This window comes from Thermobia domestica, chromosome 17 (genome assembly GCF_964235325.1).
Source record: "Thermobia domestica chromosome 17, izTheDome1.hap1.1, whole genome shotgun sequence".
NCBI classification, from domain to species: domain Eukaryota; kingdom Metazoa; phylum Arthropoda; class Insecta; order Zygentoma; family Lepismatidae; genus Thermobia; species Thermobia domestica.
This window is the reverse complement of record NC_137470.1, coordinates 78,749,363-78,764,926: the sequence shown is the minus strand read 5'-3', so window position 1 is coordinate 78,764,926 and position 15,564 is coordinate 78,749,363. Positions and strand designations below refer to the sequence as shown.

General features: G+C 36.5%; 1 protein-coding gene across 1 annotated transcript in view; it reads left to right on the top strand.

Moving 5' to 3' along the window:
• Window positions 1-15,564, top strand: part of LOC145674556 (sialin-like) — a 162,976-nt gene that overhangs the window by 66,921 nt on the left and 80,491 nt on the right. The window contains exons 5-6 of the mRNA XM_081744730.1: window positions 8,132-8,278; window positions 14,110-14,239. Coding sequence (XP_081600856.1) covers window positions 8,132-8,278; window positions 14,110-14,239 — 277 coding nt within the window. The remainder of the gene's footprint in view (window positions 1-8,131; window positions 8,279-14,109; window positions 14,240-15,564) is intronic.

The following is a 15,564-nucleotide window of genomic DNA, read 5'->3' as shown; positions in this document are numbered from 1 at the left end:
ATCGCCCTTAATAATCCAATAGCATCTCTTGTGCCCTTACCTCTTCTAAACCCGAACTTATCCTCTTCAACTTCTTCATTTGTTGTTCCATATAACCTTCTGTTCAGTATTCGGAGCAAACTTTTAGCTGCATGAGATATGATACTAATAGTTCTATAATTCTCACATCGCTTTGTGTTCAATTTCTTAACCATCGGTATCATGATCGTCTTCAGGAAGTCTTTTGGCCACTTTCCTGTCTCATGTATTTCATTGCATAGTCGGAACAATTCTTTCTTTCCCTTGTCTCCTACATTTTTAATGAATTCGATTGGTATATTATCTATCCCGGTTACCTTTCCATTCCTAATCTCGGATATAGCCTTTTCAAACACATCCCGAAGAATACTAAATCGTTTATCATCCTCGCCTACTTCATTTTCTACTTCAACATTTAGGCTACACGGTCTCTCCCTACTCTCATCTTCCACGTATTCTTTCCGTCTTTCTATTACCTCATTTCTGTCGCTGACTACCTTTTTATTTTCCACTGCCATCGTAATAAACTTTGTTTCCTCCGAAATTCCACAGATTTCACCTCCTTATACATTTTCTCATATTTCCCAATCTTTTTAATTCTTGTATGTCCTCGCGTCTTCTTTTATAAATATCTTCCCTCGCTCTGTCTGTTTCTCTCCGTAACTCATTATTTAACTTTCTGTACATCTTTCTGCCCTCTTCTGTATCAACCTGTTTCCACGTATTCCTCTCCTTCATTTTCTGCAACATCTGCTATGTAACCCATGGTTTCTTAGCCGTTTTGTGTTCGCGGTAGCCTACTGCTTCTTCTTCAGCCTGCTGTAAGCAAAGCTTAATGTATTTCCACTGTGTGTTACTATCTGCGCCTATTCTTTTCTGTTTTGAATATTTTTCTTCGAATTTTTCAATTAAAAGTTTTCTTATTTCCTCGTTTTTCAACTTTTCAATATTCAACACTTTGTTACCTACTTTTCTTTCATCTACATTTTTCAGTTGAATATCTACTTCGCCTAGCACAAGATTATTATCAGACAAAATATCAGCCCCGGGAAGGGCCTTCGCGTTCTTGAAGTTAGTCCGGTACCTTTCCTGAATCATAACGTATTCTATTTGATATCTTCCACCGTCTATTTGATATTGGTGATTTCCATTTATATCTTCTTCTCTTGTGCTGATTGAACCAAGTGTTCCCAGTTACTAGTGAATTCTGTCTACAGAAATTCACTAGTCTCTGTCCCCTTTCATTTCTTTCGCCTAAACCATATTTGCCTACGATACTACCTTCCTGTTTTTCTCCCACAACTGCATTGAAATCTCCCATTACAATTACGCATGTACCCCTCTTCCCCAATCTATAATTTCTTCTATTTTCTCATAATTTTCGTCTACTTTTTCAGTTGCATGCGAAGTCGTCGGTGCATATGTCTGTATCACCACCAGATCCTTCGTTTTCCCTTTAAGTCTTAACATCATAACTCTATCATCAGTAAATTGTACTTTCACTGCCTTCTCCTTTAAACGCTTTCCAAGAATTATTCCTACGGCATTATGACCGCTCTTTTCATTACCTGAGTAAAATATTCTATACCCTTCGCTGTTCAACATCTCAGTACCTCCCCATCTAACTTCCTACCAAATCTAGATTATTTTGTTTCATTTCTTCTTACGATTTTCAAATTTTTCTCCCTGTAACATAGTACGTGCGTTCCATGTCCCTATCCTAAGCCTTTTGCTCTTCACTGTCTTTCTTTCTCGGTCTCTCTTCCCCCCATTATTACTTTTTCGTCCAATAGTCCTTCCCAAGCCATCCTTCTCCCGAAGATCCGAATGGAGGATATTTTACCCCCGGAACTATATTTTGACTTGCGAAAGACCATCGTACATATGTTCTCCTTTTGCTGCCAGCAAACTAGAGGAAATAGAGTGGTGGTTTCCCGTTGCCTTCCACCCTGCAGTATCCCAGCCGTTAAAGTCACTTTGACCACACCTGGGATTAAATGTCCGAGTTGACGTACCAATAACTATGATTTCCGCCAACATAGCTACTGGAGAACTGCTGCCTTCTCCCAGAACACTCTTCGTCTGGCTACTCCATTTAGACCAACTCGGTAGGGTGGCCCTTCTAGTAGTGAACTACCACCGACATAGCTCTAAATTTTATTGTAGCAAGCAATCCTCCCCACCCGACACATAAGTGTCTTCGTAAAGGTGGTGTTTATCGGGGAGGCACATCGATATAAATGATCGACAAATTTTTATATCTGAAAATATTTATAATTTTAACGGTTTAATGTCAATTAATTATTGCGATCTATGTAGTTCGTAGTTATCATTAGAATGTACAAATATATATAGATATGGTAAACATATGATATTATCGTTCAACTGGCAAAGAATTAAATATATGTCTCTCATTTTTCAACGTGTTCACTGCCAGTGAATTATCCAATATGTATTACCCAATATGAATTATCCAATCTAGCGTAAAATGGGCATGTATGCTTTACGAGTTTAAACTGGGGTCAACGGGGCGGAAGATATGCCAGGCATTTACAGAGAGTCTCGTGACTCCGCAGACAGAGCATTGGTAGTTTAACAAGTTTAAGGACGGAGACGAAACACTCGAAGGCGCACCACCTGCTGGAAGATATACACATGTACAAATTGAAGATCTTCAGGCAGCAATTGAGGCGGACAGTGGCCAGCCATGTGAGGAACTAGGACTACAATTTAGTGTCAGTGGAGGAACCATTCGGCAGCAACTCCATCTACTTGCGAAGCAATGAAGTTAGGTCTATGCACATTATTTGACTGCAGGCCAGAAGCCAATGGGAACAAATATCTGTGTTTATTTGCTGTCTCGTCTAAAAAATGAGCCATTTGAGGACAGGACGTTGACATGTGAAGAGAACTGAGTCCTGTGCGAAGCTCCACAGCGCCGTCATCATTGATGAGCATCCTATGAACCGGTTCCAAAACTGCCGAAACCAGCACTGCTTAAGAAGAAGGTCCTTCTGTGTGTTTGGTAGACTGCTCGCGGCATCGTGCATCGGGAACTGCTAACAGCTGGTCAGAGCATCAACAAAACTGTGTACTGTCATCAGTTGAACCGTGTTCAAGAAAAACTCAAAACTCTGGAGCCAGCAGTTCTAAATACCAAAGGGGTCCTGTTGCAGGACAATCTAAACTCCACGTGGCTAGGATAACCCGGGACATCATTCTACGCCTTGGATGGAAGATATTATTGCATCCGCCATACTCCCCGAACATTACACCGTTCGATGATCATATGTTCCATTCCTTGGACAATCACTTATGAGGACGCACTTTCAAATCCCTAGTAGAGGTGCATACTGCACTTGATACCTTCTTGGTTTCAAGACCCATAAAAGTTCTACCGCGATGGAATCCATGACCTTCCAGAATGTTGGCAGAAGGTCTCCGATGCTAGTGGGGACTATTTATGATCTTCCAGGTATGTCTGAGGTGGCATATTGATGTCGAATGTGGTGGGTGAAAAAGCAATAGAACTTTCTTGGTTCTCTTATAATACAAATTTCTATATCACAACATTATGTTATTACACTTTACTTCTTAAAATAGAAGTTATTGACGAGTCTATGAAAGAATATTGATTATAGATGGAAGATTAGTGTGGTCCTGTAACTCAGTTGCTTTGGCAGTGAGTGTGGTGGTGAACGACCCATATTGTGAAAGTTGATATTTGCATGATAGCCTGTACACTCGGAAACTACACTGGAGTCAAGTGGCAGGAGTGGTCCAGAGTCCACGTTCATATTAAGTACCGCCCTGCTTAAGCTTGATATTGCATAAGGACGCAGAACCTATAGGCTCAAATTTCCCTAGTAGGAGAGACAACTTCCAAACTGCTCGCTATAAGCTTGCATTGGAAGTCGGCAAGCTTGAATCCGGCTTGATTAGAAAGTTGGATTCCAGTAACCAAGTTACATGAGGGAAACTTTGTGCAATTGGGCATGGGGCCAATGAACGACCAGTGATTCTACTACGCTCTGCGAGGGATCTGAAGCATCACTTACAAGTACAACAAAAAGCAGACTGTATGAAAGTATGCGTTGAATGGGCAAGCGTAGAAAGCCAATAGCCAGGCATACGCCAACTGGCCAATAGCTTTCTTGCTACTTGGGTTACATAATAAATTTATTAGTTTTGGATAGACTTGTGAATATTTGCCATTGATCGTTTATTCTTTTATTCTTCTTCTTCTTCTTTGTTTATCTCATTCATAAACACGATAGTCATTCCTCGATGTCTATTTTCCGAACATCAGGACCTTCCGGCAACCTCGTGGAGTATGATTGACTAGATATTTAACATAAAAATTCAATACATGTTGTTTAACTAGATTAGGAACATATTTATAGTATCTGTATATTAAAACATCACCTTTCACGCAATACACTCCACGTGCAGCAACGCAAAAAAAAAAAAAAAGAAAAAAAAGAAGCAAAGCTTACTGATCAAATGAATTATGAAAATCATTCTACAGAGACAAACAATAAATTTGTGAATATTTTAAATTAACTATATTTGATATTTAATTCAAACAGTGATAGAAGTCTGCATCCCATCCATTTGGGAATCTAGATTTTTTGGGGGGAAGGGCACTGTTTTGTGTTGCACAAGTGGAAAATAACAATTCAAACTTTAATTGTTTCTCTATTCTCATCACATGGGACATAGCTAGAAAATAGGATGCCGCAAGTAACCAAGGGATAGAGAAACCATAGTCGAACAACGACAAACCTTTCTTTTGAAAGCATTCGTATTTTCTAACGACCAACCTGTAAATATTAATTAATCTTATCAAACAATTACAACCACAAGTATTTAAATATAAAAATGATTGTCGAACACTAACGAGGAAACAGATTTAAATGTGGCACATAATTGTGGACGAGTTTATGCGTAAACGAAGTGTATTTGTATACAATTAAACCCATTAGGGGGAAAACCCCTCAATCTCAACCGTTCCCGAGATATAGAGGAATAAGAGAAAGTCTGGTGCTCCGATATTTGGCGAATTTTTTTAATATGTAAAGTAAAAGAGACTTTTTAAAAATAAAAAATTTCTTCATCCACGAAACTGTAGTAATACGTCGCCTTATACATGAGGATTACAAAATTGAAGAGTCCGTAAAAATGCTAGGCAGGAATGTTTTGGAAGGGGAAGGTGAAAATAACGCAGTTAAATTGTTGTCTAAAATGGGTGTATAAGGTGTCTATGTACAGGTTTCTTGGTACGCTGAATTGAATAAAAGTATCATCAGGCAAATAAGATCAAAAATATAAAATAGGTGGCCATCCGAAGTTTCCAAACATTTATAATTTCTACAATTTTTAACCTATCGGAACTGTATGTGATATACAGTATGTAAGACGTACAGGTTTTCGTTTCTTAAGTGGAAAATACTATTCTTGTTTATTAATTCATACTTTGCGTTTTAATATACGCATGTCACACAACTACACACTGTCGTACTTACGTTTGCAACAAAATGTGTTTATGCTTCATATTATTTGATTTGTTTTTCTATAGCGCTTTTGCATAGATATGACCTTTTATTTTTGTTCACATCATAACGTCTCTATTCCTTTGGTAATATAATTAATACATTTTCATATCACTTTTTCTCATTTTCTACGAACTAAAACATGATATATTAGCATTTAATAACATACAATTTTGTTCTTCGTGTCAATGGCATTGATCATTCCTCATAGCCCCTTCTTTTTTTCCGGCCCCGGGTAAAAGCTACGCCACTCACTCAACATTCAACACCACTTTTACTGTATTGATTCTGGTGCATCTTTCTTAACACTTAAATGCAATTTTCGAACATATTCACTCGCAACACAACCGAAAATCCACAAAATATCAGAGCCTCAGCTTTCCCCTTATCCCTCTATGTCTCCGAAACGGTTGAGATCAAGGGATTTTCCCTCTAATGGGTTTAATTGTACGCAAAAGCACTTAGTTTGCTCATACACTCGTCCACAATTTCGTGTTACACTTGAATCGGTTTCCTCGTAAGACACGTATTACTTTCTTTCTTTCTTTCTTTTCTTTTTTTTTTTTTGCCATTTTTATTGCAACAGGAGCAAGTTACTAAATACTTTTTTAAAAATGTTACCAAATCATATTTTAACATCGAAATTTGATTTGTGGCCCCTCGTAGTGTAGTCACTAACGCTCTCGCCTTTTATGTGAGTGGTCCCGGGTTCGATATCCTGTGGGGGTACTCGGACGAAAAATGTATAGAGCTTTTGCAGGCCAGCTATCCTGAATGATGTTTTCCTGGGTTTTCCTCATTCACACCGGGCAAACGCCGGGATGCTACCTAACTTATAGGTCCCAGGCCTCTTCCCTTTCACCGGATAGTATGCTCGTCTAGGGACGTCACCTTTCATACGCGACGTGCTAAATGGTCATAGATGCAGAGAGCCCAGAAATCTAAATCCTAAATCTGTCTTTATTTTCCGTCTTTTCGATAGTTTGTAACTTTGAAAGGAGGTGTTTGTTGGCCCATGTTTATTTAAATGTTTTCTTTTTCGTTCATTGATATGGAAGATTCACCATCGAATTATAGAATAATTGATGCATTTCAGATTCTTCATTTAAATTGTTAGTATATTTAAGACATTTTGTTAGATTAATTTTAATGAGATTTTTTTCTTGATTGCATCAAGGTTGCTGCATATTCCAGAACATCTTTTTTTATATAAGTTTAACGTTCCAATTCTAAGGGAGACGGTGACGATGATAACAAATAAAATTGTGGAATGTAGAAGGAGGAGATGGAAGACCCTGAAAAAAACACGCACGTGATGTTTGTGCACCTCAAAGCTCACTTGGCGTGTACTGGAAACGAATCAGGGACCCCAAGCACCAGAAATTCGCGCCCTGCCACTAAGATATTAAGGCGTCATGGCTTACATTATACATATATGATGTATGTCAATAAATCGCGTGTTTGTGTTCTGTTGTCACAAGTTCATAAAATTATTCAGACAACCCTTGATGTACTGCATTTTGTCTAACGATGCATCAATTAAAGTTAAATGGAGATCAAAATTCACTGAATTTAAGTATTCAAGAACAAAATTCTTACAGTTGATGATCATGTGCGGTACATGTTATTAGCGTGGTTCCGAATTCTATTCCTGTGCACGTCTCAGTTAAAATCATCGCTGAAAAGCTATACATGCGAACAATACTACCTTGGTTTCACTTACAGTATCAGTATATTGAACAATACAGTAGTGTAATGTTGTGTTTCGACCTGGTTTAGACACATAAAAGCAATACATATAAAACATAGAAAAAAACTATAGTCGTAATGTGATAGTTTAAATTAAATGCCCTATGTTTATACTTCAATATATTTGTAATAATCAGCGATTATCAAACATTCCTCCGCATCCGTATAATCTAAATGTTCTATCGTCCAAGATAGCCTCGGTTCTATTCAACAAGAATTGTTCAGACAACTAACCAAATGAAACATTTTTTTTTTTATTTCTGCATGTATATTTAGCGCGATAAAAAGATACGGTAGCTATTTTTTTTCAAGTATAGAGACTTTCAGTGCTTACGAGAAAGAAAGTTGTAATTAGTCTTTGATGTGAGAAAATAAATTCTCTAAAGCATAAAACAATGCAATAGGTTTGTTAGATTTCATGGGCCTTATGCAGAGTCGTTTTTATGTGTGATTAGTGACATACTAAAGAGTTCGACTAACATATGTTCTCTGCAGTAGTCTGGTTTTTAGCATGACGCTAATCATGACGTTGAAACGACTATGCATAAGGCGGCATCAGTCCAAATTTATTACTTGTTTCTTCGTGTAGACATTTTCAACTAAATTGTTATAGTTTCACATCAGAATGTATATCGACAGAGTATTTATTTACTAACAACAACCAAGATAGTAATGTTATCTTTCATTGTATTATTTGTTCTACTTAATATGATAAAGTAATGCATGGATGAGAATAATATGGTTGCATGTAAAACTATATGCATTAAAATTCTCGCATCGATGTATAAGTTAAAGCTATTTCAATGTTTCAGCTACCTGTACCTTGGAAAGCTGCGTTAAAATCCCCATACGTTTGGGTTCTTATAATAACAGCGATGGGAAGTGATTGGGGATACTTCACCTTTCTTACTCTGGTGCCCAAATACATGCATGGCATTTTGCACTTCAATATTCTACAGGTAAGGTATTCCTGCACCTTATCTACTTTTATTTTTGCATTGAAACATATGATGGAATTTCTTAATAGAAGTATTTTGTGACCTCATTGATTGGAGAGTAACGTTTACGATGTTACATGAAGCGTGTTACTGTAGAAAATGGAATCTTTGTCTTACAATTTAAGTTCTCATTAATATCAAATAAAAATAATATTTATAATCTCGTTCAGCACCGATGTTGTATGTGACCTTCAGGCACCAATTGAGGCGAACAGTGGCCAGGCATGTGAGGAACTGAAACTACAATTCAGTGTGAGTGAAGAAACCATTCGGCAGCACCTCCATCAACTTGGGAAGCACTACAAGTTGGGTCGATGGGTCCCACATGATTTGTGTTCGGGTCCGAAGGCAACAGGAGCAGACATATATGTTTCTTTGCTTCTTTGTCTGTGGGAGGAGACATTTCTGGACAACGTGCTGACATGTGATGAGAAAGGTCTTGTATGAAACTCCACGGTACCGTCATCATTGGTTAGCATCCTATGATCCGGTTTGAAAACAGCCGAAACCAGCACTGTACTAGGAAAAGGTCCTTCTGTGTGTTTGGAGGACTGCTCGCGGCATCGTGCATCGGGAACTGTTAACAGCTGGTCAGAGAATCAATACAACTGTGTACTTTCACCAGTTGAATCGTGTTCAAGAAAATCTCATAACTCTCAATGCTGGTGGAGACTATTTATGATCTTCCAGGTACGTCTTAGGTGACATATCGATGTTCGAAGTTGGTGTATGAAAAAGCGACAGAGCTTTCTTGGTTTCCTTTATAGTATAGAGAGAATAATTCAAACATATTATTATGATATATATTTTATACATCATTTAGGTGAAAATTGATTTTTTTTATCTTCCGTATCGTCCATTCCGAACTACTCTGTGAAACACCGATGGTCCAAGGACTACTCAAACTCTCGATATGTTTTCACAAATACCAAAGTAGAAACACCGGCATTAATTTGCAGATTCACTCATAGCAACTTCTGGTTGTTCGAATGAACAAACTGATTCAATATTTTTTCGCAGGCGAGCAAAAATCTGATTGAACATATCCTAGATAATAGAAAAATTGGGAGCAATGGTTGAACATCTCCAAGAAAGTAATTAATTTAATTTATCGACAATATTGTTCTTAACTTGACGCAAACTTAACATATGGTTGATGGATGTGCAATCCTCATTCCTTAAATTGTCTATATCACTATTTCTTAAACAGTAGTCATCAATGTATACTCTTTTGGAATTAATCCCCCTAAAAACAATAAAGGTAAAGATACTAAATAAAATTCAAGCTAATTTCGTACCACATCATATAGATCAAAATGTCAAACATATATACATTATAAAGATCTTAATGACCGTATAAGTTACAAGTTCGCCTGCATGTTGTAGTGTGTGCATGAGAGTTCGGGAAATGGATAAATCTGTTGGAAATCCCCAGCAAGCCTGACATTTTGTAGTTACGATAAAGATAAGTCTTTGCACCAATTCCTTTTTGAGAAAATAGGCGTGGCGTATCATCATGTAGTCTGTGTCACTGCCCACGTTTTATTTTGTAGAGGAGAACACAATAGATCCTCGCTATGAATGCCTTTTTACTGAAAGTAAGTGAAGGGTGTATTAGAAGTGATATCTGTATGTAATATGTTATACGCTGTTTTAAAATCACTTAAATGCACAGGCATTTTTGAAAAAAAAAATAATAACAAACCTCGTTTGTTGTTTACAGTGTGTGTAACGGAATGTCTTCTAATATGAATAGTCGACAGACAAATAGAGAAAATAGCTTAAGGCTATTCTCAGTGTTTAGCAGGATCATTCGTAAGGGATATTTCAGTGATCATAACCTCAACAGAAAATAATACTAGTTATTAAATTTAGGAACTGCACATGTGTATTTATTTGTTTCCTTCGAGGTTGTAAATCTTGATACAGCAAGGCAGATTTATCACACGACAATAAGAAAGTTCATGAACCTCTCACTATTTGTCACACGAACTAAAGAGTTTGATATCTACGTACATCTATCTGATGATTGTAGTAGTCTGTGCAGTGGCGAAGCGTAATCCCACAAGTAGTGTAGGCCAGACAAACTAATAACACAAATAGCATTTAATGTATCATAAAATGTTTAAAATTATAATCAGAATTTTACTTTTCTTATTGATTTAAAAAGAAATAAACTAAACTACCAAATCTACTTAGTTTAAAGAACGTTTTTAGCTGTATTTCTAATATTGTTTAGAGTTAAATTTATGTGCATGCATTCATAGTAGTATTTTCGTTATTGTTTAATTTAGCATGAAAGAATGAATGTTTATATAAGCAAAAGTAGACGGAAAATAGTGTATTATTATTATTATTATTATTATTATTATTATTATTATTATTATTATTATTATTATTATTATTATTATTATTATTATTCAACAAATATTTACATGAGTAAAACACGCAATATATATTAATGGAATATTCCAATTTAGCTTCACTACGAATATTTACAAGTGCAGTTCATACTTTTTTCTGTCTGGGATTTGCAGGGGGTTGAGGGGAATTTCCTCCTCACTTGCTGTTTTCATTTCCTGCATATTTCAAAATGGAGGGAGAGAAAAAGGAAGTACATTCTTACAGTTAGCTGTCAAATTTCTTGGATAAGCGTTTCTTACTTGCATCTCTCACTTTAAAGTAAGTAGAATACTGCATTTAATTAATGCATCAAATGATAACGACTTCACTAGAAATGTTGATGCTCAGAAGGAACTTTATTTCAATCAACGCAAGATTTTTTATATTGTATTCTACGCAGTGACATATTTAAGTGGGTGGCTTGTGGACTTAAGCACTCACCGAAATTTTATCGCAACTTTTTATTGTTTTATATATATTACAGAATTTTCATATTTCCAGGAATAAAGTTAGCAAAGCCCCTTTCATAATGTCCTTCGCCACTGACCAGGGAGAGGTCCGAATGGGGGACTCGAGTTGCCGAACGACATGTATTAGATATGAAAGAGGATGAGAAACTACCATGTTTATATGCAAATTTATAGCGGCTGAGGGCAACATGGAGAAGCATGAGAGCCGGAAGAAATATGGCAGACCGTAGGGCCCAGCAACAGAGAAAGCTAAGGAATCATTCGTTCCGCGCGTGAATGGCCACAGAAATAAAGTCAAATGTCTAGTAGTAGATGGATAATCTGCCATATGTAATGAACATCATGGCAGCCATATTGAAAGTAGCCATCTTGAATTTGGATTCACAGTAATAAAGATAAAGTGGGTCATATGAAATAGCACTGAAATTTTACCAGGAATGAATTGGTGTAAACCATTCTGTACTAACTATTGTGAGTTGAGAAGTAACATGCAAGAAGAACGTATATAAACTCTATGATTGTCTCACTAGTATGACGCAAAAAGCTAGAGCTTGGAGAACTCTGGCTTGTGTACAGACCAAAGGAAATGTGTGTTTACATGCAGAATAGTTGCGAGCAAGGAAAGATTGTCATTGATGACAGAGAAAGAAGAGACCAAAGGTGAGTCCGTACCACCTACTGTGTGTCCTATTTGCAGACAGAAAGTACGCGAGCAAGCTCATTAGTTAATATCTGCGTTATCAGCGAAGTAGTTAAGTTATCATAAGGTTAGGAAGGTTAGGAAGGTAGGAAAGTTAATGTGCCCTTGATCTGTGAGCCACTGTTGAGGAAGCGCTAGAAAATGACAAGGTATATTCTAATTCGTCATTTATAAAAGTTATTTCTTCTTCGTGGCCATGCATATGAATCCTCAGGTAATTGTGTCATTATTAGTGAATGAGTTTGGGACGTGCGACAATAATCCCTGTGCAGAACATCAGAAATGTAGTTTTTAGTGAATATTGATACAGTGGTCGAAGAATAACAAACGTTACAGATAGATGATAGCGTGTCAGGTGAAAATAGCTCTTCTGTTTTCATCACACTCTTATAGATACTCTTCACATCAACTGTCCTTCATAGATTGGTATGTATCTTTATCAGTATACTTGCTTCTGTGATGATATATATCATTTTCTTTGAGAATAACCACGTTTTAATTGTACCTGTAATCACCAGCACTCCTTTGTGTCGGGTGTTTTAACGTGCCAAAAAATATCCATTTTTAACACTACGATATTACCAGTTTTTTGCATGTGCAAATGCTCTTTGTAGGTTATTTTTTTTTAGATGCGCATCATGTGCCAACATTATTCCCACAGGTTATTCCGAAGTTCGTTCAAATATTCCCTCACGACTTTCTTGCATGTTACTTCTCAGCTCACAATAAAGTTACTACAAAATGGTTAATACCAATGAATTCCTTGTAAAATTTCAGTGTTATTTCATATGCCACATGATGCACTTTCTCTTTTACATTGTGAATCAAAACTTAAGATGGCCACTCAATATGGCACCCATGATGTTCACAACATACAGCAGATCTTATGCATCTACTACTAAACATTTGACCTTAATTTCTGTGGCCATTCGCTCGTTGAACGAGTGATTCCTTAGCTTACTGTGCTGATGGGCCCTACGGTCAGCCATATTTCTTCTGGCTCTCCTGCTTTGCCATTTTGCACTCAGCCGCTATAAATTTGCATATGTACACAGTTGCAAACCCTCTTTCATGTATGATACATGCCATTCGGCAATTCGAGTGCCCCATTCGGACCCTTCCCTGGTGAGTCTGTGAGTTGAAAGATGGAGAAAAGGAGGATTGCGATCTTTGTATCTGAATGTGAAAGAGATTACGTATCGACTCCAACCCGATGATGGTGAAATTCACGATACATCTGTTGGTTGTTGCAGGCATCTCACCTTGTATGATGTCCTAGAATTAACGAGTCGGCCGTGGTGGCTCAGTGGTAGAGCATTCACCTCTGCTGCATGGAGTCTTGGGTTCAAACCCTGCTCCCGCCGAGTGAACTTTGTAGTGGACAAACACCTTGTGCGTGGGTTTCCTCGGGGTTCTCCCGTTTCCTTCCACTTCCACCATTTCATTCATTTCTCATAATCACCGTCTCCTTTGGCCTAGCCGGCGTAACAATGGGACGTAAAACTCAAAGATTTCTTTTCATTTTCATTTGCAATATGATATTCAATTTAATAAAGTGAAAGTGATAAATATAAGCTTATATATATGTATTCTTATATAATATTCTTGATAGCCTTCAATTATTCAATAAATAATATGGCATTCATTTCATTATAATCAATATAGCCTATAATTAAGATATTTGTACTTAATTTTAAAACAAGTCATCTGGTATATGTTCCAATATGCTCAAAACATTTAAATTATGATAGCTTTGCTTGAAGGGTCCGTAGAACATTGTGAGTAACAAATGTTTCCTTACTTAAAAAAAAAGATCAGGAACATTGATCTTTCCGATTTAGAATTTATTTTAAATGAATATTTGCGTTTAAATATTTTACAAGTAATCAATATTAACATTTCCAATCAATTTTGTAATAAAAAACGAGAGCTCCTTCGTGGCTAAGCGGTTAGCGTACGCGCCTTTGGCGTGGCAGACCCGGGTCCGATTCCCGGCGGGAGCTCATGTGGTTCGGATTCCACGTTAATCAGTAGATCCCGTCTCATATAACCACGCTACTGAAAGGGCATTAAATTCAAAATCAACTCAATAAAAAGGAGTATGAAGAAATACAGTAGAAAATAGAAAACGGACTATAAAAAGACTGTATTGAAAGAAAATATCAGTTTTATTGTTTAAATAAGTAACTAATTGGTATTTACTTTCTATTGCATTTCAGAATGGCCTAATAACCGCTCTTCCGTACTTCAGTCGCTTTATATTCTCAATATCATTTGGATTCCTAATTAATTCTGTTCTAAGAGAAAGAATGAGGCTTCTTTCCCTAAGAAAACTAGCTGTATTTGTGTGTAAGTATTTATTCAATTAAAATAGTAATTGCAAGTAAAAGTCAGTTGTGCTTTTACTGTGTTTACTCAGATATAATAGTTGTCATGCAGAAAGAAACATATTAATAAAGAATATGAGTATAACAAGATATTCCATAAAGGAAAAGATACAATTTACAAGCCACTGAATTATTAATGGTCTGCCAACTGATTGATTATAAGTACACAAAAACAAATTGGATTGAATCTAACAATTTCGGGAACCTTTCTCTTGAATTTTGTGTATATTTGTATCTTCTATTACCTAAGAAGAGGTTGTTTATAACATGTTCATAGTTTTAAGCGTATTAATGAACGTTAGTAATAAATAAATAAATAAGATCTTTATGACAGCCACATACAAAGAAAGAAAGAAAAATTCTGTGCACAATGTATGTATTCGATGTATTTTGTTACATAGAATCCAAATTTCGAAACCCCAGCAAGATCGATCTTGTCCACTTTTTGTTATGGGCAAAAAGTTTGAGCGATTGTGGATAAGGAGGATATATGTAACACAGCTATACCAAGAAAAAAAAGTTCCATGCAGGGAACCCCAAGCTGTGGATTCGATGTATTTTTTGCACAGAATCCAAATTTCGAAACCCTAGGACGATTAACCGTGCCAATTCCTTTTCATCGGCAAAAAACGTGTATTTTCTCTCTAAAAAAAATGCTTAAGTTTTTTGTCCATAAAAATTAATTGAGACGGTCAATTGTCCTGGGGTCTCTAAATTTGAATTTTGTGGAACGAAATACACCAAATCCATCCTCTGGAGTCTGCTGAATATAACTTTTGTTTTTCAGTATGGCCGTGTTACATGTATTTCCCCTTATCCAAAATTGATTAAGTTTTTCGGCCATAAAAAGTGGCATGGTCACTTGTCCTCGGGTTTCGAAATTTGGATTCTATGTAACAAAATACATCGAATCCATACCCTGGGGTCCACTGAACAGAACTTCGTGTATGTGTATGTGTATATATATGTGTGTGTGTATGTGTGGCTGTGCAATCGGTAATGTTGTTTGTTCTTGTCACAGTAGATTTGAAGATTTTCGTGTTTTTGTAACATATATCTAGTTAAATTTATTTATAACAAATTGAAGATCCATTTAAAACCATAATGATTTAGATATCTCTAAAGATATGTATAATTTTAAAACATATACAGTGATAAGTGATGTATTGCCACACAACTTCACATAATTTGTGTAGTTTTACTACGCATATTGCACCAAAAATGTTGTTACTAAATCAATAACCAATATCGGTGCAATATGGCGATTTCATTATAAAACCAGTTGAG